The sequence below is a fragment of the Chelmon rostratus genome, chromosome 20 (genome assembly GCF_017976325.1).
Source record: "Chelmon rostratus isolate fCheRos1 chromosome 20, fCheRos1.pri, whole genome shotgun sequence".
Taxonomy (NCBI): domain Eukaryota; kingdom Metazoa; phylum Chordata; class Actinopteri; order Chaetodontiformes; family Chaetodontidae; genus Chelmon; species Chelmon rostratus.
In genome coordinates, this window is record NC_055677.1 from 7,888,304 (window position 1) to 7,912,059 (window position 23,756).

Consider the following 23,756-nt stretch of genomic DNA (forward strand, 5'->3'; position numbering starts at 1 on the left):
ATGTTTAAGGTTTCAGCTTTGTGACGATGCATTTTCCTGCTAATCCAAGAGAGTTTTTTAATAGGTGAATTTATCTTAATAGGGAGGAGACATTTTTTTCATTTCATTTTTCATTTTTCAGTTTTCAGTTTATCATAAAGTTTCAAAATCACTACGTGGCCTTTACTGGACATGAAGAGTATAAAAAGTTGGAATCTGAAAATTGATAAGTAGCTAAAACATAGAGAAAGTAGTAGTACAAAGTATAATATTTTCCTTTAGTCAAGTACAATATGTCTAATCTGTACTTCAGTACAGTATTTGAGTACTTCAGTACAGTATTTGAGTAAATGTAAATCGTGCTTTTGCAGTAACGTACAGTACTTGTCATTGTAAGAACACATGATAATGTTATTTAGAATTTATCGACCCATTTGAAAGTCATTGCGATCCTACATCTTAATCCTCCAATTCCCAGCTCTCACTAATATTCATAATAAATCAACGCAAATGAAGGCTGTAATAAAGAGATTTTGCTTTCTTTACAGCTACAATTAATTCTGTTCTACTTAGTTAGTTATATTCCAGCTTTGACAGCAGCTGCAGCCGTTAAAGTGAGTTACAGATGTGCAGCTGCAGCGTCGTCGCTCGAACCAACAGGGGGCGCCAGAGCTCCGTACATGTGACTGAAAACGGCACAAATTGAGGACGCTTTGAGTCCTCCTTTTTCTCCACATGAACCCATCCTCCGCTCCGCTCCGCTCCTCTTCCGCCCTCGCGTTATTATCTCTCTATGATTTTCGTGACTCCCGCCGGTTCTCCTCCTGTGATGGTCCGCTCTGCCCGCTGCTCTCGGATCAGCTGCGCCGGTCGGATCTGTGTCTCCAGCTGTGTGGCTCCAGTCCCGCAGGCAGGGTCGGCCATGTTGTTGTGTGGGGGTTGATGTAAGTTTAGTAGTAGGAAGTAGAGGCGACAAAGAGCTGGGACACTTTAGGATCTCACTTTTTTTTTTTAATCCCTGTCATGCTGCTGGATTCATCCTCTCTGACAACAATGAGCGTCTCCTCCGCCATCCTCTCTCACAGCAGCACCGCTCTGCTTTAACTTCAGCACTAATTCTGCTCTGCTGGATGGATGAAGTGAGGATGAAGGCGGTTCGGTCCCGGTTGGAATAACTCTGATTTTTTTTTTTCTTTCCCGGATCTGACTGAAGGTGGGACGGGGAAAAAAGGGAGCGAACCCAGAAGAAGGACGCAGATTTGTGGAGGTAAAAATCACAATTGAAACGGCTCTTTGTCAGAGCAGCAGGATTAGATAAGGATGGGCCGAAACGCAGCTGCTCGCCAGTCTGACCTGTCATCAACAAAGGAATGAAGCTGTCTCATGATCACACAAATATATACCTGTGTGCAGGTTGTAGTCTGTGCTGCAAACCTCCCTGCAAGCTGTGTATTAATCCTCAGATCATTATTAAACAGGCAGAAATATCAGTGAACACAGCATGTGCTTCAGGTCCCACAGGAATATTAGTGCAACCATAGTCTATAGCAGATAAACACTTTAAAGTAGGGCAAGGTCACAATACCACAGATGTTTTACAGTGTAATAGCATTACAGTGATTTAAATATGTTAAATAGTTCATAATAGGTGCTTTAATTACCATAAATGTAAATCTTAAGGAATACAGGCATAAAAAGTTAAAACATTTAACTGATATCCAAGGTGTTTTTTATCTTGTACGAAGTTTTCAGGATGTTTTCCACCTATTGTATTAATTTAAAGTCGCTGTTAGACCCAGACACATGAGGCTAAAAGTGCCACCTCATCATTTCAAATATCAAACCCAATCTTTGACTCATGCTGATTCAGATTGTTGTCAGAGAGTTGAGGAGGAGGTGGAGGAGGTTCGGGGCCTTTTGGTGATGCTGTCAGTCTGAATTCAAAGTGATCAAACAGCTGAGTCACAGACTGTGTCTCCCTCACTTTGTGCTGTTGCTTTATTATTCCTCTAGTTCTACTTTTCCACACTGAGGGGCAGGGGGATCGTCCTCATTACCCGCACAGTGTGGGACAAGCCTGCTTAAAGTAAACTGACTCCGCAACGTGTCACCTAAAGGATACAGCTCATCCTGTTCTTTTACACAACTGTGACTGAATCATCGCTGGTGTAGATCCATATAAGGGCTGGTGAACGTGGAGTGAGGCAAGTTAAAGGGAAAATCCGCCATTTCTAAGATGTATGTCATTAAAATTAGGCACCTCCTGAGCCAGCACCCCAGAACGGTTGAAATACCTGAAAGATAAGATAATCCTCCATTTATACCACAGCTGGGACATTTGCACTGTTACAACAGCAAAGCGGAGAGTGTAATAGTGAGAAACATGAGCAATAAAAGCAAGATATGATCTGGAGTCTGGGTCTATCTGGAAAGAAAGATTTAAAATAATCTCACTAAATAATCTAATCCCAAATTAACTGCTGGATGTTATTGAAATTGCTTTTATTTAAGGTACTAAGAGGCAGAGAAAAGATGCAACTGATAGGGGAAACGCTTAATTTCAAAATGACAAAAAAACAAAAATGCTTACATAATTGCAGATCCCCAAACGGCTTAATGAGGTCAGTGTCAAACTGACACCAATCTGGTGTTTGAGGTCGGTGCAACACAGTTACTTTCAAACCATTTAATCTGTATGATGCTTAAAGAGCAAAGATTTAAGAAGGCATCCACCTGAGCGGCTTTGCACAGGGCAGCAAACACCCACCTGCTCCAGCAGCAGCTCTGCAACACGCTGGTTGCACTGGGAGGCTGTAGCTGTACGATCTGCCCGAGCCTGCAAATGAACCAGGTTTTGTAAGAGTTTCCTAAAATTAAAGTCGGCAATATTTGACAGACATGAGCAAAACAAAGACGGGAAGGATTTCTCGTGTCATCGTATTAAATCTCTTCCTCCAAGAAGCAAAAATTCTGTGAATTCACATAGAAGTACTGGGCTCACGATTTTTCTTCTTACATTTTATATATTAAAGATTAGATTGAAAATGATGTTTTATGAGCAAACATCAAGAGTGTAGCTGTGGGTTTGGGTCTTTTTTTTTCCGGAGAAAACAGCCGAATCCAGGCTATCACATGGCTTTTACCGTCACTCTATCAGATGATGGCAGTTCAAACACTCGGCCCTGGATGAGTGCAGACACACTCAGGTTCCCAAAATAGCTCGCACCTAGCCAAGACTCAGGTGCCAGTATTGAGGTATTCCCATAAGACCCGTTATTCTAGAATTTGTGTGATGTCTGTCCTGTGGCAGCACAGTAACTCACATGAGCACAGCAGAAAGCTCAGGTTCACTGATAATATTAACTCAAACTCTAAAGACAGCTGAGGAATCAGGCTGCCATGTGTCAAAGTAAAACAGTCAAGCACCCTCAAGTCTCTCCATTCATTTCCATTGCATTTAATATTCCTCAAATCGAACTCCTTTCCAAGTCATCGCTAGCCTTCAAACTGTTGTGAGCTTCTCTGTCAGTTTTATTTGCGCATGCTCTCAACAGAACTCTACACCCGGCACAGCGTGAATCTCATTATGAGCCATTTATTGATGTTTCTGTAGAGCTCTGAGGCTTCACATCCGAAACATCACATGACATTCCTGCAGACCCAGTTTTAACCCATTGGCATTGGAGGAATGTGGGAGATGGTGGCAGGCAGCATCTGTTGCAGATCTGAGGCCCAGTAAAGCTCCAGAGACTCTCCCCGTCTTGCAGCCGCAGCGTCAGCCGCTGACAGCTGTCCGGCGAGATGCTGGGCAGGGTTTCACTCAGACCTGAAGGCTGATGGATGGAGGAACTCCACCGACGCACCACTCAGCTTGGCTGCATGACTGCCATCCGGCCAAATGTCGGCTACGTTACAGTCTAGATAATCTAAACCCCAGCGGAGTGGAGGCTGTAAAACAAGTGAGATGCTAAAACCGACCAAAACATGTCTGAGAATCAGGGTTTGGTTTATCTATAATGCATGAAATGCATCTGTTCAGTCCAATTCTGATGTGAAGAGTGCATACATTTCCTCAGTATGCAAGTTCTGGAGGAGATAGTATAGTTTGCTGTTGTCCAATAATGAATACTTCACTAACACATCATGTAAGGTAAAGTTTCCCATTTGATTCCATCAGTGTTTAAAATTTCCTGTCATCCTTTCTTATATGGTTATTTCAATTACATTTTAGCCTTTAAGCCATGCTAGCAAATCTGGTACGACATTCATGTCGCCCTCGGGATGAATTGTACTAACTTTGGTGAAAATCATTACATCAGGTTTTTTGTTTGTCCAAAGCTTGCACCAAAGACATCCCAGCCAGCCTCAGCTAATTACCAAATGTGAGCATGCTAGCTGCAAAACTAGCATGGTGACCATGGCAAGCCTGCTAATCATCAGCGTGTTAGCATTGTCATTAGCTGTGTTTCCATCCATGTATTTTTAAGCACATTTTTGAAGTTTGGCATTGCCAATTTTCCTGAAATTCAGTTAAAATGTGCAATACATTTGGATGGAAACCCCGCTGTATTACGAATATAGCATGCTGATGTTAGCATTTAGCCAGCATAATGCATAGTCTTACATTCAGATTGGTCCTTAAAGAAAGTGTATAATTTGTATGTAAGGCTACAAGTAATGATTCTGTTAATTGTTGATTATTAATGCCTAATTAAACTTTCAGTAAGCTTGTTTTGTCCGTCAAAGATCAATTTGAATGAAATGAAACACAGAAAAGCAACAACTCTTATCCAATTAATCAACCAATGTTGCTTTCTGTGCAGGCGAACTTGAGTAAAACAAATTAAATCTAAAGGCATCTCTTTGTTTCTGAACACCAGAACTGTAAACGTGGACAGCGCGGCCTTCGAATAATCCTGCAGTGTCAGCGCACTCAACTAAACTAATGTCTCCGCAGCCTTCTTTAAAATTCTGAACCATGACCGCTGCAAGCTCCCAAACTTCTTCATCATTCCAGTTATCAGCGAGGGTGAGAGAGAGAAAAAGCGAGCTCTCGTCTGTCTTATCAGCATGTTGTGAAGCCTGTGAGGAATTCTCACACTGTGGCTGGAGCGGGGGGGGGGGCGTAGGCAGGTCTCTGATAAGAAGAGCGCAGGTTAGCGTTATCGCTGTAACAGAAGAATATGTACAGTTTTGATTTCGTAGCTTTTGAACACACAGGGCCGGTTTGAAGAGCTCAGATGAATGTTTTCCTCCCGCAGCCGATGATGGAAACGCTCCGGTGTTGGTTTAGTGTGCGGCCTCTGTTCATCAAATCAAATCAAACTTTATTTATATAGCACTTTTCATCCATTTAAAATGCAACACAAAGTGCTTCACAAGATAAAAAGGTCTTGATGAGGCATGCACTGATTGAAATCAGGACAGTATGAGCATACGCGGGTAATGATAGTGAGGGTGCGCTTCTGTTAAAACTGAGTGTTTGAGCTGGAAACAAGCAGGGACAAGAGAGGTCAAAGGTCACAAGGAAGCTCAGATGTCCCTGGAGGACTCTGTCCCTCTGGGGGAACATCTGGAGTTTTTTATGTATTTCCTGTAATATTTTTGGGTTGCAGAAATGTATTTGACTATATGTTATGCTTTAGTGATGCATAACAGCAAGTACAAAAAGATGCAACTTGTTTTAGTGGATTAGGTGATTGACAGAAACTTATTCAATTCAGTAGGCAAATAGGCGTTTTAGCCATTTTTTAAGGCAAAGGGGTGAAATATTTGCTGTTTTCAGGGTTCAAATGTGAGAATTTGCTGCTTTTCTTTGTCTTAAATGATAGTAAATTGAATATCTTTAGGCTTTGAGCTGACAAAATAAGACTTCTGAAGATGTCATCTGTGGGAAATTTTAGAACAATAAAACAATTAATCGTCTAGTAGAGAAAATAACAGTCAGTTCCCACACGAGACCAAAGGCTTCCAGCTACTCGCATGAAATCGGAAAATTTACTGCCATAGCAAACCAAATCCTGCCAATTCCAAAAGATAATAATCCTGTTCAGAATGTCTCTGAGCTGCTCTGTGTTAGTGTTCGCCCTCCAGCTACCGGCTGGGATAGTTATCATATTCCAGGCAGGTCTGTCTGATGAAGTGTCCTTGAGCAGGGCACTGAATCCCTTCCAGATATCAGTTCAACAGTAGCTAATAGAGCAATATGACCTGCCTGGAGGAGGAATATTAGACAAAGATTGTGTCTGGTCTGTGCCACGTAAAAGAGTTTTTGTATGAAAGATGAATGGTGGGGACAGAAAAGTTATCCAAGGTTTTTGTGTCCTTATTTCAAATACTTCTCACTAAAGGAAAGGCTTCTACCAGCATTGAATCAAAGATTACACCTCTTTGTTTTTAAGATTTCACAGTCGTGTCGGCTGAAGAAAGAGACGTTTTCGCTTGTGGCGGATCATCTCAAACAGTCTGTTCCAAATCACAATGCTTTGATTGAAGCTGAATGAGAAGTCGGACTGACTTTGTCCTCTTTTGCTGTCTCTTATCTGTCAGAACGGAGTTCTAAGACAATAGCGCCACGCCTTTCCAATCAGATAGAGGAAGGGGCCTCGGTGTATGCATGTTTGTATTTTGTGACGACATGTATGCTTCCTCTTTTAAACCCTTCACCTTCCTCCCTCATTGTCTCTGTGTGGCTCTAACTGGTGCAACTGGGAGTCCTCCCGAGGTTTGCATGCGCTGTGCAGTTGTAGGTCACGCTATCATCCTGGGGGCAGCGGGATGTTGCCGGCAATAAGAATAAGCTTCTATAATTAGCAGCACGGCAGATTTTCCTTGCGGTTTCAAGGCTCTGCTGTTCAGGAATGATCAGAACTGAACAGACGTGTCTGGAAAAGACAGTGAGGTTTGACATTTAAGATCCAGTCCTGCTGTGTCTGTCTGCACAGTTTTGGACTTCTTTATAAGATGAGATGTGACGCTTTTCATTACATTTGTGGCCCCAAAAAGGCCACACAAGACATATTTGTTGCATTATTTTTCACCTCACCCAGGGTTGCTGCAGTCTCACTTTGCAGTCTGAGGTGTGGACGAAGCCCAGGGTGCCATTATGAGATGGCTGGCTGGTTTGACCAATATGGTTTCAATAGAGGGTCAGATGAGCTGATTCAGAGGCTCCGGGCAAAGCCGGTCTGCATCGTATCATCACAGCCAAGAGCCAGTAAGAGCCCTCCAACAGAGATCCCCCTCAGCCCTGAAACACATCTCGCCATTGTGCTTTTCAGACGCATGCAACAAATATTGAAGGTTGCTACAAGCCAAAATGACCACATGCAGGTGGAGGCTGGGGTCTGCACTGTATCAGCTCCAGGCCCTGGTGGTCACTTCTTTCTTTTATTTATTTATTTTGTTGTTGTTTTCTGTTATTATCTTCTTAGGGTAAATCCTCCATCCTCATAATCCTCCTAGTAGCTCAAGCTGGTGGAGCTGGCACTGGCTGCCTGGTTCCCCCCTCCCTCATTCCACCAACCTGCTGTTTCCCTCTCTGGTTCTCTCCCAGACTACAATCTGAAGCATTTTCTTTATGCCCACACAGCCACTAATGGGAATTTTATCTGAGTTGTTCTGTTGATCGCAGTGCTCTACCCTGTATCTGGTGGGAATCTTACATATAGTGTTTTTATGTGCATAAAAGGCAATGATTCACCGTGTTTCCATACATTTCCCCAGAAGATTTCATTGCATCTGTGTAGTAAAGTGCAGTGTAAGTTTGGCTCTGCGTAAAGATGGGGGGCCATATATCATGTTTCAAGCTTCTCTGCTAATGCAAATACGACCAGGGAACAGGTGTGTATGTACACACCCTGTCTGACAGATCCGCTCTGAAGCGCTCTGCAATCCAGTGCTAACGTCTGTGTTTGTAACTCTGCTTCAGACTCACAGTGTAAAGTACCTGAGATAGTTTTTAACATTTTACTGAATAAGACCATATGAGGGTTAGCACCAACACTTATTTAATCACTGATTGATCTATTTTCTATTTACTGATTTAATCAATTGATCATTTGCTTCATAAAATTCCTTATACCAGCTTAAAAAGAATACTACCATGCTTGGGGCCCCTTGACGCTGTATTTAGATGATTTGAGCTAAATGCTAACATGCTGATGTTTAGCTGGTAATATTTACCAGGTTCACCACCTTAGTTTAGCGTGTTAGCATGCTAACATTTGTTAATTGGCATTTAACACAATATCTGCTGGTATTCAGTAATAAACCAAAGTATTGGACACATTCAAATGTGATCTGTGAAGCGAAAGGGTCAGGGTATCACCACCACCTGACCCCCACCATATCACCAAGTCATTAGAACGGATCCTCCTTGAATATCTGCAGCAAATCCGTCCGATAGCTGCTGTGATATTTCACCACCATAGAGCTAATTTAAAGACCAAGCTTTGGTCACACAGTGACTGAAGCTATTGATTTTCTTGATATAGATATTTTTTATTTAAATTTTTTCATGCTTATACCATTATTAGTTGATAGTGGAGAGATGACAGGAAATGAGGGGAGAGCGACGGCAAATTTCAACCCTGATTCCAAAAAAGTTGGCACGCTGTGTAAAACTTAAATAAAAACAGAATTTGATCATTAGTGAACAAACCATGTCGACCGACAAGGGTTTCAAAAAGTGTTCCTGAGCCAATGCAGTAACATCCTTTATACAATCGTGTGTTCAGAAAGTGGTGAACCTCGCTCCATACTCGCTCCTGAACGACTGAGCCTTTCCAGGATGCCCCTTTCATACCCAATCATGATACTATCACCTGTTACCAATCAACCTGTTTACCTGTGGAATGTTCCAAACAGGTGTTTTTGGAGCGTTCCACAACTTTCCCAGTCTTTTGTTCTCCTCTCCCAACTTGTGTGAAGCATGTTGCTGGAATCAAATCCAGAATAAGCAGATATTTACTCATTTATATGTCAAAAAGGATTAGCAAGTTGTCACATTCTGTTTTATTTATGTTTTATACAGCATCCCAACTTTTTTGGAATCAGGGTTGTACGTGCAACAGAGGCTGGACGGGTACCAGGAAATATACAGCTCATAGTTGGCACCTTAACCTCTCCAAATCCAAATCCCTCTCCAAAAAAGACTGACTTTCAGAACATACTTAAATGAATTGCATCACCTTGACTCCTTATCCTTAAACAGACATTATGCCAGATTATGAAGGAAGTTTCTAGGACAGTATGAAAGTAAATTATATATATACTAATGTGGTATTTTATTTTGACATTCAAGGATGTGAATTCTCTTCAAACGGCTCCATAAGTTCAGCTCAGTATTTGTGCAGTTGTGATAATTTTGGAAGAGTGATGTCACTTTTATGAAACGGCTGATGCCTCGTTTCTGGAAGGGAAAAACATCCTCTCTTTAAAGTGCAAATATTCCTGGGACGCCGTCCAGTGTTTTACAGCGTGGTAAGTTCATTGCCGAGCCAATGAGCCGGGCTCTCGTCTGTCTGATGATGAAACACAAGCCCACCATAGTTGACTAAGCCACTGAGTGGAGACCTCTGCTTTCCGTGACACTCGTTCTGTCTCGAGGTTAAAGGAAAGTTTGGCTCGGAAAAAGCTGTTTTTTCAGTGCCAACATTCTCAGCATATTGGCTCCACATCTAACATCTGATATTAGATTTATTGCCATATTCCTCTGAATATGTTTTTAAGAAATCTGCTTCATTTTGGCACATCTCCAGCGACCGGCCGCTCGTAAAATGGTTTTGTAGAGGCCGACCAGCGCGCAGCACGAGCTCTAACCTGCAATTTAACCGGTTGTACGGTTTGATTTGAGCAAAGTGTTCTGAATCTTTGGAAGGTTTCTGTGGTTTGTCCCCATTTTGTTGATTTTCTTGGCAGTTCAGCCGGAGAACTCGATGAACCCTCGATTACGCCCCTCCTTCTGCGATGCGGAAAAATCCCTCCCACCTCGAAACATCAAGGCCACTGTTCCAAAATCAGTGAAAGGTGTATCGGTGCACCAGCAGATCCTCTTGTGTTGCACCGATGCATGATTGTGACCCTGTAATTCACCGAGCTGCTCCCTTCTCGCTCCTGTCACCAGCTGTGCCATGTTTGCGTAGTCTTGCTTTCATCCTCCACATCTTCTCCACAAAAGCTCACATTTCACCTCAATCCTCTATTGTTTTACTGTCTTGTAATGTGTCGACGCCAATTAACCAAATCCAACTCCTCGAGCAGCTGTTGTTCTTGGCCAATGAAAACGTTCTGATCTCCCCGAGCTCAGACTCCTTTACAAGCGTGTCTGATAGTCTCCACATTTTCCAGGCCTTCACCTCACAAAAGAATGCCTCAGCGTGACTCCGGCCAAGTTGTGTTAGGAGGAGGAATGACAACCCCGCAGATGGAGACACACCGATGTTTTCAATCTTGTAGCGTGGTTAGGCTGAGGCGTGGACGGATTATGAGGCAATGAGCCCCCGGGTACAGATGTGTAAAAGACTCTCCACCCCTCCTGCATTAGCATGACACCCAGACTGTTCCTGTCACATTCTGCAGGTGAAACAGAGCCTCAGACTCAGACATAAAAACAACTCAGAGATGTAGTTCTTAGTCGTTTTGTGTCTCTTTGTTTATGTTTTGCATCTCTTTGTGGTCATTTTGCACCTCCTGTTGTTTTGCATCATTTTGGCATAGTTTTGCATCTTTTGCCGTCATTTTGCTTCTCTTATTGGTAGTTTTGCATCTCTTTGTAGTTGTTTGAGTCTCTTTGTGGTAGTTTTGCGTCTCTTTGTGGTAGTTTTGCGTCTCTTTGTGGTAGCTTTGCGTCTCTTTGTGGTAGTTTTGCGTCTCTTTGTGGTAGTTTTGCGTCTCTTTGTGGTAGCTTTGCGTCTCTTTGTGGTAGCTTTGCGTCTCTTTGTGGTAGTTTTGCGTCTCTTTGTGGTAGTTTTGCGTCTCTTTGTGGTAGTTATGCGTCTCTTTGTGGTAGCTTTGCATCTCTTTTTAGTCACTTTGCCTCACTTTGTGATTGTCTTATGGTCATTTCGAGTGTGTTTGTGCTTTGTCCTTTTGCATCTCATTTGATAGCCACTTCATACAGAGGCTCTCACACAGGGACCCCATGACCCCTCGGGCCCCTGGGCTTGTGTCCACTGGGCCTTTTTAGTCATTCCTCTATGGACTGAGGCCTCTCAGCCAGGCAGAAATACAGAACACAGCTCTGATGCTGCAAATAATTCTTGTTTTTCTCCGTTTCAAGGCTGGATGTCTTTCGACTGGCTTTAATCTGTCATTTGCACGTGAACATTATGTGATCTCTTTATGGAACAACAGTGACATGTAATAGATCATGACAATATAAGATGATAATGACCGTTTTACCCCTCCATTTTACACTTGTCATTCACCAAAACATGTATGCACCATTGAATCTACGCGTGTGAGTCGAGCGTGATTCGAAAGCGGATTTAACCATATGTCCCAGTTACCACTTGGCTTATAGTCTTAGTGTTTGCAACAACAACAACAAAATGACTCTCATATTAATATCAGGTCATTAAATTTTCATTTCATGAGGCATGTTCCTACAGGCCTTATGTTGCAATTGTTAATCCTGCACCTCCCTTGGCCCTCTACTTTATTTATGGATAATCATGGCGAGTCATGAATTGGATTCTGTATTCTTCAATCTTCTGGCATTAATTTGATGGTTCTGTGTTTTGTCTCTCCAGGCAGGCGAGACGATGGGCTGCATAAAGAGCAAAGAGGACAAGGGTCCCACGATGAAGTATCGTCCAGAAAATTCCACGGTGTCAGACCCCAACGCCACCGCCACCACACCTCAAGTAGGACACTACGGACCAGATCCCACCCAGCTGCAGCAGAATCAAGCCCCCTCCTCCTCATCAGGCTCTGGGGCTGTAAACTTCAACCACACCCTCACGCCGTTTGGCGGCTCCTCGTCTGCCATGACTCCCTTCGGAGGGGCGTCGTCCTCCTTCTCCGGTCCTGTGTCCAACTCCTTCTCTGGTGCTGTCTCAAGTGAGTAGTGTTTTATTGACAGATGTCTTCATGGAGAGCATTGCTTTCTTAATATTCATGTTCAGTACACATTGTGTACTATTGACCACATTTTTAATGCTAACCGTTTTTTTAGTTGTTGAATGTATTTTTCTTAGCTTCCAGGCAGCCACTCATAATCTTTGTATCCTTCAATCTGCTTCCTGCCTTAGAATTTCCATAACGCCGTATGGTATTTAATCTTTAATAGCACACTTTTTAATATGTATTCAAATCAAGCTGTAGAGACTTGACTTGCTGCAGATTTGTAATCCATCATGTTTTCCACCATTTTTAAGTCGTGCTAGCAGCTTGGCTCTGGATATGGTGATCCGCTGGTCTGCAGGGAATGAATCTGACTGACTTTGGTGATTTCAGAAAATATTGATATCTCCATCAGGAGGTTTGATATGTTTGTTTTTTAGTAAAATGTCTCGATAACTATTGGATGGATTTCCATGAAATTTGCTACAGATATTTATGGTGCGCAGAATGAATCCCAATGACTAGCGATCCCCTGATTTTTCCTCTTGCACAACCAGCTTTTCTCTTATCCTGCCGCAAAATTGTTTATTTACAGACATTTGTGGTTCACAAAGGAGCCTAGTGATTTGGTGATGGGGTCCCCAGACCTTCCCTCTAGTGCCACCACGAGGTGGACTTTTGTGGTTTTGAGTGAAATGTCTCACCATCTATGGATTTCCATTAAATAATTTATCACGCTCTTGTCCCCCTTAGGATGAACTGAAATAACTTGGGCGATCAATTAACTTTTCATCTAGCACCATTGCTTTGTCGGAAACTTTCATTTATGACCAAACACCTGCAAAAATGGTGTTCCCGTTGTCCTACTTTATGTTTAGTGCTAATTAACAAATATTAGCATGCCAACAAAGTCTAAACTGAGATGTTGATCATGGTAAGCATACCTGCTAAACATTAGCATGTTAGCATTGTCACTGTGAGAATGTTAGCACACTGTTAGCATGCTGTTAGCATGGAGCTCCAAAATGTCAAAGCCAGAAACAGGCTTAAGGTTAACTGTGATACAAGTACATGCTGATCAGCAGTAATGTAAAGGGTTAATGCTCTGTCTTACAGTAAACAGCAAATGGGCTACAACACGCAAACATACTTAACACCGATCTTAACTCGGTCAGTATGCTAAACCGACATGTGGGTGTCGCGGCTAATGCCCCAGTCATTGTTATTTTAACTAGCTTTTCCTTGTTAGATTTAACACAGGTCCGGCGATCAACTCTGATAAATGTTCCTGAGCAGCTTACAGCGATCCTGAGAGCACAGAGATGAGACTGAACCCTCCTGTTTCAGTTGGATTTAGGTTGTAATCCTCCTCCATGTTGGATTATCTGCTCTCAGAGGGGGGGTGAAGGTGGCACTGCCATGGCATTTGCTTTCTACAGGAGATAATGAGATTACTGCTGGCAGCATTGTTGTCAGTGGTGGGTCGACATGGGATGGAAGGATGAGTTGATTTGTACTATAATTTACTGTCTTGTAGTATTTAATTTGAGCTCATGTTAACACCTTGTGTCGACATGTTTCATACTACCATTAGAAACCGGTTTGATATATTTACTTTTCTGTGGCTTGTGTCTGTCTTTGTAGAGTCTAGTCACGGTCATATTTCCATGCAGGGGAAGCACTCATACTTATGAATTATAAGCCAAAGAAAATCAATACAGTATGAGCTCTCGGACCTTGGGGAGACAGATTTATCCACTTAAACTGGCCATTAAACAGTCACACACACAAGCAAACCTGCTGTGTCCTGATATGGTCCCTCTACAGCATCATGATGTCCTCTACTTGTCTTCTATTAAGTGTTTACTCACTACTAAACGTTCACAAGGTGTTTATTAATTACACGTGGGCCTGTGTTTGTGTTTTCAGGTGGCGTTACGTTCTTTGTGGCCTTGTATGACTATGAAGCTCGGACATCAGATGATCTTTCGTTTAAAAAAGGAGACCGTTTCCAGATCATCAACAATACGTAAGCATCTTCCTCGTCTCTCTAGTGCAGCAGCGGTGACGAGATGCCTCGCTTTCTACTCCCAAACTGCACCTGTTCTTTGTGTGTCGGTATTCATGAATGAGTTTGATTGCAGCTTGTTTCCTGATGCTGCCTTTCTGCACAGTGCTGTGAATTCTTTTATTCCATTCATGCCGTGGCAAAGATGTCGCCTGAGGTTAAAGCATTGTAATGTAAAGTAGATTAGTCTCATTCAACCCCCATTGTGACGATGTTTTCCAGTCCCACCTCACCCTCACCTCATGTTCACAGTTTTTGCATCAAATCCGGACGCTTAAATAAAAGCAGAACAAGTGAGGTTCATTTTAAACCCTTAAACTGTTAACCACTATTAACCAGTTATCATCCAGAGCATCGGTCATAGCAGGATGTAGAGTACCAGGTCTTGGTTTGTCTCATCTCTCCTGTGTCATTGTCCTCCTGCAGAGAAGGAGACTGGTGGGAGGCTCGCTCCATCAACACGGGGAGGAAAGGCTACATCCCGAGCAATTATGTGGCCCCTGCTGACTCCATCCAGGCTGAAGAGTAAGGCCTTCTTATAGCCTCATGACTCCATCTACGGCTGGGCCATCTCCATCTGATCTTACGTGGCTTGCAACAAGCACACAGTCCAAATATTAACAGCTTCACAAACCAGATTAAGCTTCGGGATGTGATTTTGATGTTCTAAGCAACAACATCTAGTGCAGCTGTGACTGATTTTCAGCTTCTGAGTCACCACTTGACGCTTTAAGTTTGGCAGGTTTTTTTTAATGTCTATGCTTTCTATTCATAGGTGGTACTTTGGTAAAATGGGACGCAAAGATGCAGAGAGGTTGCTGCTGAACCCAGGGAACCATCGAGGAACTTTCCTGGTGCGAGAAAGTGAAACTACTAAAGGTGACGATCGCTTCTTAATGAACGGAGTGGTGAAGTGGGAGGACTAATTTTCAGGCATCCAGAGACAAAAGTCCTGAATAATGCTAGCCTACTGGAGCTGGAGCACACAGAAGAAGAGCAGCTGCAGCAGAACATGTCTGATAAAAAATCAAAGGTTAAAACCAGGTACAAAATGTGAGGAAAGAAGTCAGAGCGATTCCACTGGCTGCAAAAACAAGTCTGACTGTATGTAAGCCTATGAGAAAACGACCCTACTTCTCACTTAATTTATTACCTTAGTCAACAGTTTCCTAATGACTTTATGGTCTCAGTCGCTGGTTTCAAGTCTTCCGTCAATACAGCATGATGTTCATTTTGTAAAGTATGATCCTATTCAGAGTAAAACAGATGATAAAACAGGGTATGCTTTTGGGCCTGGTGACGTTGTTATGGACAGTAATGTCCTCGGGTTCTCAGTCAGATCCAATCAGGACAGAGGCGTAGAAAGGCGTATCCATGGCAGCTCCAATCTCTTGTCCAAATAAAATCCACTTTGGCTTCAATAAAAACAAGCTCATGATGACAAACTTGAGGCTTTAAAATAGTAGCCCACAAATCCGTGGGTGACGTCACGGTGGCTATATACTTGGTACAGCCCAAAAAATTAAAGGTATGACATCAAGGGAATGCCAAAGAAAATAAATACGTTTTAAAATGCTTTCTGAGGACAGAAAACATGTTAGTAGTAACAGTTGTAGTATCTTAGCTCCCAGTTAATATGATATAATAGAGCAACATTTCTCATCTAAATCTATCTTTGCCAGACATTTTCAGTGCTTGACAAAGAAAAGAAAATACTGGGCGCCCTCAGTGCAGTGTGCTGATCTTCTGTCTGACCTTTGCTTTCAGTTTGCTTCTGGATCCAGCGCCTCTGAAGTCGCTCTGGATTTGCTTGTTGTGTTGCATGTGGTGTATTTATAGCCAGTCGGCACACCAACCTGATGGGGGGAGAAAAAAAATCACTTCTCAGAGACAAAGCAGCTCCTATGTTAAAGAGAATATAAGACATCATTGAAGGATAACTGGGGATTTCCAGCAGTAAAAAATAATCATGGAACCAGCGTCTTGTCCCACTTTGCAACTCTTACAGGCATCACACGGTCCAATCATTGACGCTTTTGTTTAGATGGATGAAGCGCATTTCCCTCATCTCCTCCAGGTGCTTATTCTCTATCCATACGAGACTGGGACGAAGCCAAAGGAGACAATGTGAAACACTACAAGATCCGCAAGCTTGACAACGGGGGATACTACATCACCACGCGAGCGCAGTTTGACACCTTGCAGAAGCTTGTCAAACACTACAGAGGTACGCCGCGTGCAATGTTTCCTGCTCGGCCTCTTTTCCTGTCTTCACTCATTCGTTATTCATCGCAGTCTTTCATCACACCTGAAAATTACTCTCAGCCACACCCGCAGCTCTGTGCCACCACGCAGGTTCCTGTGCTACCCGCAATAAGCCCCAGACTGTTACCAAGGGAGATGAATAGCCTGTAATTTTAATAACAGTGGGTGGCACAGTTATGATTCTGAGCCTCCCTCCTCATCGTCAGCCCGAGGAAGGTTGAGGTTAAAAATCTGCGATCCCACTTCATTTCAGTCTGACTCTGGAGACGGTTTTGTTGTGCTAAAAAGCCACTTCATCTCATTTATATTTCATCACAGTTAGCATAAGAGCAGAAATTCATCCACATCAAATGGAATGAATCGATGCATGAAAGAGACCGGCTTTAAAAAGCTGCATCCTGCTGGTTCAAAGGCTCATGTGGGTGTGCGTGGCACTGCCGGGTGTAATGTAGCGTTTTGATCTGCGCGTCTCACTTTATCACAGAGCACGCCGACGGGCTTTGCCACAGGCTGACCACGGTGTGCCCCACAGTCAAGCCTCAGACCCAGGGGCTCGCGAAAGATGCCTGGGAGATTCCCCGGGAGTCCCTGCGACTGGAGCTCAAACTGGGCCAGGGCTGCTTCGGAGAGGTCTGGATGGGTAAGAGCCGGGCACACAACACACGCAGGAACATGTTGGGAAAATTCTTTCTGCTGTCGTGCATTTGTTTAACATTCAGTTGTAATTATGTAGATGTGGAAACACAAGATCGGCCCAGATCTATTCAGGAAATGCAGACATCATGCGCATAAATCCAACACACACAAACACTCCAAAGCCTATATTTATTGTGTCTATTTTTGTCCAAACTGGGGAATTATCCACTTCCTGCAGTTGCTTCCTCTGTTTGTTGTAGTCTGTCTATCTCCAGAGATCTCACTCAGGAGGACCAGACAAAATCTATTTGTTCCTCTCTGAACCGCGAGCGTGCATCCGCTCGTCCCAGAGATTTGCGAGGAGTGCATGCATGACAGCACATGTCTGAGCAATTACAAGACCTAATTAATGATATTGTCCTGCTCCCACCCCATTAACAACACTGATTACCCCTGCGGCCTGTGGGCCTCTCTGTCCCTATCTTTGTCTCTGCAGGCACATGGAATGGCACCACCAAGGTGGCCATAAAGACGCTGAAGCCGGGCACGATGTCGCCTGAGGCCTTTCTCCAGGAGGCTCAGATCATGAAGAAGCTCAGACACGACAAACTGGTGCCTCTTTATGCTGTGGTGTCTGAGGAGCCCATTTATATTGTGACAGAGTACATGGCCAAAGGTACAGATACCTGAAACATACCTGAAAAGCTATTACGAGCTCCAGACTGGCATATTTGATTAGCAATTAAACTGATTTTCTGGGAACTCCGAGCCCTGGAGGGTAACAAGACTCAGCTGTTTCCTGTTACATGACACTGATGAGGTCTATTTTTAAAGAAAAGCAAAACAACATCAAGCCACAGCCTTTAGATGTCTCAGGCACGAAACTGGGCCTCAGTCATTCAGGCACGGCACTGATGTCAAATATATGCATGGTGATTTCCTTAAAGGAAAAATGTAAATTTTTATGGCTGTTTTAATTAAAATGCTGTACATATTGAAAGTCCTTGAAGGTCCCTCGTGGTTCCCTGAGGCCTGAAACTGGGATGTTTAATTGAAAACTGCAGTAGTTTTGTGGGAGGCTTTCGTAGCGTTAGCTGCAATGCGTTTTTTTTTTTTTTCAGGCTTTTACGAGTAATTAGATTTATGTGTGTGTAAATGTTAACTCTATGACATATGCCTCCGTGTGTGTACATGCGTGTCTAAATGCCTGCAGTTTGTTGATCCGCTGTGTGTTGTGATCTCACAGAGCAACTGCTGTAGTATTTTCCACAGTTCTGCTACTCTTCCTGCAGAAACTATTCCTCTGATAGGCACTAAATGAACACTAGTGATTAGATGCCACTATGAACCGCATACCAATTCACAGCAAAGCTTCATTTAATATTCACTTTAAGTTTCCAACCAGGATATGGTAAAGACCCAGGCCTTGGTACATTAGTATGCAGGTGGTATCGCAGGCCTTTTATTGCTTCTACAGTATATCATGGCTGTCCTGCATTTATGACTTCTCACTGTTTCTGTTTTTATAGGAAGCTTGCTTGACTTCCTCAAAGAGGGTGACGGCAAGTTTCTGAAGCTCCCCTTGCTGGTGGACATGGCTGCACAGGTGAGACAAACCAAATACCTGCATTTCTGTTTCACGAGAGCAGAATTTGTGTCGGTGAATCGTGCTTTTAAGCTCTATTTTAAGCCCCTGGTTTTAAAAAAAGAACGACAGGCTCAGGTAAACATGTCTTCCTCTGCCAGATTTGGCCCGCTTTGCTTTTGTTCTGTCGATGTTAGCCTCCTCTTTGTGCCTGACAGGGGGCTGGATGAGAGAAGTGCGAGAAGCTAAAAATTGTTTGGCGAAGCAGCCGTCTTGAGATGCTGTCAAATGGTTTGTTTGTAGATCGCTGACGGCATGGCTTTCATCGAGAGGATGAACTACATCCACCGGGACCTGCGTGCCGCTAACATTCTCGTGGGAGACAACCTGGTGTGCAAGATCGCCGACTTCGGTCTGGCCAGGCTGATAGAGGACAATGAGTACACAGCGAGGCAAGGTGGGCACACACACACACCCACATACAGAGACTGTGTGAGTCACAGGTGAATGAGGCATCCAGGTCAAAATGGCCAGAGCAGTGACCTCACAGCAAGGGCGACTCCCTGTTGTCTCCTATCATGGTGAATTAGGATAATAGTGGGAACCAGATGCTCCTGTTCCCTCTGATTAGTTGCGCTTTTCACACGCTGGGAGAATTCAGCTCACTTCCAAATTACAACCTCACCTATAACAACCTCCCCAATATGCTCTATAATGCTCCAACAAGGATCATTGGAGTGAACATAAAAGATGCTCATCGATAGTTTCTCCGTCACAGATCTGACAAAAGGCTGAGTGTCACCATGTTGGTTTATCCGCTGTAGGAGTGCGACAGCAGTGCTGTTGGCAGAATAGAAGATGAATGAATTTTAGCTTTGAATGGGATGTTTGTGATGCTCAAAGAGCAGAAAAGGTTATATTTAACATATTCAAAAGAAACATCTCTTTCCAGTCCCAGTGTTACTGTGATTTATCCACAGATGTCTGGAATTTACTCGAGGATAAAGAAAACTGCTCACAGCACGATTAGTGGATGACAAAGAAACATTTCCAAAGAACATAATGTCATGCTTGAGCACGTGGAAAGCCACTCGAGTGACCTTGTTTGGAGATGAGCAAACTAACCCTTTAAACACAAGATCCTGAAGAATGTCCTTTATACTCGGTTGTATGCCTTCAATCTTATATTTGAGCCTTGTAAGACTTTTCTTTGAGTTGCTTTTACAAGACTGTATGGACCTGAATACCAAGATAATGATGTGATCCTAATGATGTCATTGTGGGTCACTTTGGTCATCGTGATTTCTTGGAAACGAGGGCTGAACTGAAGGCCTACGCCCTCTAGTGGAATCAACTCAACCCTCCTCTCTCCGTCTCATACAGGAGCCAAATTCCCGATTAAATGGACGGCCCCAGAGGCCGCTCTGTACGGCCGCTTCACCATCAAGTCAGACGTCTGGTCCTTTGGGATCTTACTCACTGAGCTCGTCACCAAAGGCAGAGTGCCCTACCCAGGTAAGTGACAGTGACAGCAGACACACACACACACAATCACACTCGACCATGGTGGCGAAAAAAACGTTCAAACTGGTGTCAGAGGGCGGTGACTCACAGCCGGAGTTATCAGCTTTCAGTCTGTCAGCAGACGTCAAGCTGGCGTGCTCGTTAATGTCGGAGGATGAAGCGAAGCTGTCTGACATTGTCTGCGCTGGTTGTTTATGCCTCTGCAGGGGGAAGAGTGACATCCACACACACACACACACACACACACACACATTTGAGATTAGATGAGACCATCTGGTGGAGGACGATCAGGAGATTGAACACCACTCTTGTTTATAACCATCTGCCAGACTGATATTGCCCTGGGGAGCAGTGCCTGCAGTGTTTTGCACCACATTCACGCAGCTCCACTTTCTATCAGATGTAGCGCTGAAACCACTAATAGATTAGTCTATCGAGAGGAAAATAAAAAAAACTATTTTGATAATTGATTTAAGGAATAATTGGACCTTTTGGGAAATAAACATAATCACGTTCGTGCAGAAAGTGAGATGAGAAGGTCACTACTCTCTCACGTCTGTACGCTAAATATGAAGCTACAGCTATGCAGCACATTAACTTAGCTCAGCATAAAGACCAGGAACAGGAGTAAATGGTTAGCCTGGCTCTGTCCAAAGGTGACAAAACCTGCCTACCAGCATCTCCAGAGCTCACGACTCAACATGTTTGTTTAATCTGTACAAAAACTGTAAGAATGACAAGTTGTGGTTTTAGGGATCCACTTTATGTGACCGACTTCCCTATGACGATAACGTGTTCCTGTTAGGTCCCAGTCTCAACAATGCTAGCTAGCTAGCTAATTCTGGTCTCATTTACACTGATAAACAGGAAATTCATCAAATTCAGTGCCCCATATTGTTATTTTTCAAGCTATACATAACGTAGTCGCTATACTTGGCCCAAAGTGTTAACTCATAGTCCCTCAGAATTAATGTTTCACATTTCTCAACACCACGCACCAACTGAATATACGGTTAGCAAAAAGCACAGTAGCTAGCCAGCCAGCCTGGGGCGCTGCCAAGGGGTGCCAGGGGACACAGCCACTATGATACAATCGTCGCCCCCCTAAAGCGAACACCCCTCCACCTCCCCAATCACCCCTCCATCCGCCATGACATTCATCATACAGAAGGTGGCGTGGTTTTATCTAAAGTGGGTCAAGAAAGACAATAGACACGGCCGAGTGCAATGACTTTCTGGAGACGTGAGGTTGCCTGGCAACAGAGCTGGGATGTCCTACACTTAGGTTAATGTATGGACTAAACAAAAGAGATATTACGTGAACTAATGAGCTTTAGAGATGCTGGTAGGTGGATTTTGTTACCTTCAGGCACAACCAGGCTAACTTTTCTTGTTTGTTTCCAGTCTTTATGCCAAGCTAAGCTTGCAGTCTCCTGGCTGTAGCTTCAAATTTAGTAACATGAGAGTGGCATCAATCTTCTCAGCGAATGCGTCTCAGCAAACGCGATCTATTGAATTAATTATTTGTATTATTTATCATTTATGAAGCAAAAATTAAGAATATTTTCTGGCTGGAGCCTCTTAAATGTTAGTATTTGCCTCTGTTCTCTGTTGTGTATCCAATCTGAACTAAGAAATTGTGATTGGTATTTCTCACTATTTTCTTTTACATTTTATATTACTAAAACTGAAAAAAATGATCTGGAGATTAATCGATAAAGAAAATGATCATTAGTTGCAGCCTTTATCTAACCTATAGTCTGGCAAACATACACAGGAGCCCGTTTGAGTTTTCTTCTCCCACTTGTGTCGTTGCTATACCTAAAAACAGCCTAAAAAGTGATTAAAAGCCCTGACAGTCCTTTGTGTCTCCTGTCTCCCCCTCAGGCATGGTGAACAGGGAGGTACTGGAGCAGGTGGAGCGAGGCTACCGCATGCCCTGCCCCCAGGGGTGTCCCGAGTCCCTGCACGAGATGATGAAGCTCTGCTGGAAGAAAGATCCGGACGAGAGGCCCACTTTCGAGTACCTCCAGTCCTTCCTAGAGGACTATTTCACGGCCACAGAGCCACAGTACCAACCTGGAGAGAACCTATAGCCTGCCCAGACTGCAGCAGACGAGCAGAGAGAAGACATGAGCTCTTAATTATTCAACTATAAAAAGTTGACTGGAAACCAGGCTAACCAGTCGCACAAACCACTACTCGTTCTGCCCATTCTTGATTTTTGTTCTTTGCTTTCAGCGTCCGCCACCATTTCATTTTTCTTTTTTTCTTTTTTTTTTGTTCTGATTCATGGTACTGAAAGTCTTAGCTGTGTGAAATGTTTGATTTTTAATGTGGATTCTATCACAATGTACAACGATGACTGAGCTAGAAAGAAACCAGTTCACGTATTGCTGTGAAGTAAGCTGTGATAATGCCTCGTAGCAGAAACACATATTGTTGAATAGCAGTCCAACTGTTGGGGCTTTTATGCGGTCTAATGTGGAGATCTCACACTCCACTTGCCTCCAAACAGTATTCGTTTGTGGTTAATTGGTAAATTATGCATCAAAACAATAAATTATTAACAGAGATAATATATTAAACTGATAGGGAGAAGCTCTCAGGGGACTGCTGGTCATTATCACAGTCCATTTGACAGTGATTATTTAAAAGTAAATCCCAAACATCTTAACGTTAGGTACATTTCATCAGCCACCACTTTTTATTTCTTACAAATGGGTGACTGCAGTGAGACTGTGATATGGTCTTTTTATGCCTTTCTAATCTTCTACATTTTTTTAAATATTATGTTCTATGTTCCTTTGTTATCATAAGAATTTATAACCACAATTTATTCATATCACATGGACATGGCTTTACAGCATCGTTTGGAGACTTCCTCAACTGTCCATCATCATGCAGAAACCTCTGATGAGGCTTTTGTCATAATTCCTCCTGTCCCTCGCTGCCCGGGTTGTATAATCTCACTGTGATCACTACAGGGACATGCTTACACAAAGACAGCCTGTGTAACGGGTCAGTGAGTCAAACAGCGATGAAACGTGTGGACTTGTGGCTTCTTGCCGAGCCGGAATGACTTATCACATATGAAATATCTGCCAATGGGAAGACTTTACGGACTATAAAACTCTTTCTGATAGTGGAAATCATGACGAAAGCCACCAAATAAATAGGAAACGACCAATTTATATTCTAAAATGTGACTGACAAAGAACTTGGGACTCTTTTGTGTTCACAAATCTAAGGTGGCTCCACAAAGACTGTTTGTATTGCAATGATTACAGTTTTTTACAGTGATTTTATCTCTGCATTTTGCTCCTGTATGGACTCACTGGGACACTATTATCATGGGAATGACACTAATTGACGCCTGGGCTTGTAAAGAAGGGCTTTGATATTAGAAAATCCTCATTTTATAAAATTACTAATAAAGGATTGTGAAATACAGGCCTATTTGGGAGGAAGGAAGTGGGTGGAGACTCATCTGAGTGAATCTGTACAATAAAAACGTGATTATACAGTCCAGTATTCTTTTTATAAATTAGATGTTTTGATGTGTGTCTTTAAATGCCCCATGTGGAAAATCATTAAACCAATGACAGGCTGAGGTGGGTGGGCTCAAGTCTT

The 23,756-nt window shown here is 43.1% G+C and overlaps 1 protein-coding gene across 2 annotated transcripts; it reads left to right on the top strand.

Moving 5' to 3' along the window:
• The first annotated feature begins 731 nt into the window (after positions 1-731).
• LOC121624139 (tyrosine-protein kinase yes-like) lies at positions 732-23,640 on the top strand. 2 transcript variants are annotated; one of them, XM_041961758.1, is made up of 13 exons: positions 732-923; positions 1,193-1,246; positions 11,733-12,042; positions 13,975-14,074; positions 14,540-14,638; positions 14,889-14,992; positions 16,191-16,340; positions 16,863-17,018; positions 17,511-17,690; positions 18,544-18,620; positions 18,903-19,056; positions 19,983-20,114; positions 22,011-23,640. In XM_041961758.1, exons 3-13 carry the CDS (start codon positions 11,745-11,747, stop codon positions 22,217-22,219), a joined length of 1,659 nt encoding a protein of 552 aa, XP_041817692.1. In that variant the 5' UTR covers positions 732-923; positions 1,193-1,246; positions 11,733-11,744; the 3' UTR covers positions 22,220-23,640. The 2 variants fall into 2 exon arrangements, with proteins under 2 accessions (XP_041817692.1, XP_041817691.1); XM_041961757.1 differs by having other exon boundaries at positions 732-1,246.
• The last annotated feature ends 116 nt before the right edge of the window (positions 23,641-23,756 follow it).

What these genes read in the sequence shown, in the direction of transcription:
- LOC121624139 (XM_041961757.1), top strand. Translation starts at nt 11,745, where the DNA reads ATGGGCTGCATAAAGAGCAAAGAGGACAAGGGTCCCACGATGAAGTAT. An exon ending in TTCCAGATCATCAACAATAC is followed by an intron (nt 14,075 to 14,539) that starts GTAAGCATCTTC and finishes GTCCTCCTGCAG; the next exon opens with AGAAGGAGACTGGTGGGAGG. An exon ending in GCTTGTCAAACACTACAGAG is followed by an intron (nt 16,341 to 16,862) that starts GTACGCCGCGTG and finishes ACTTTATCACAG; the next exon opens with AGCACGCCGACGGGCTTTGC.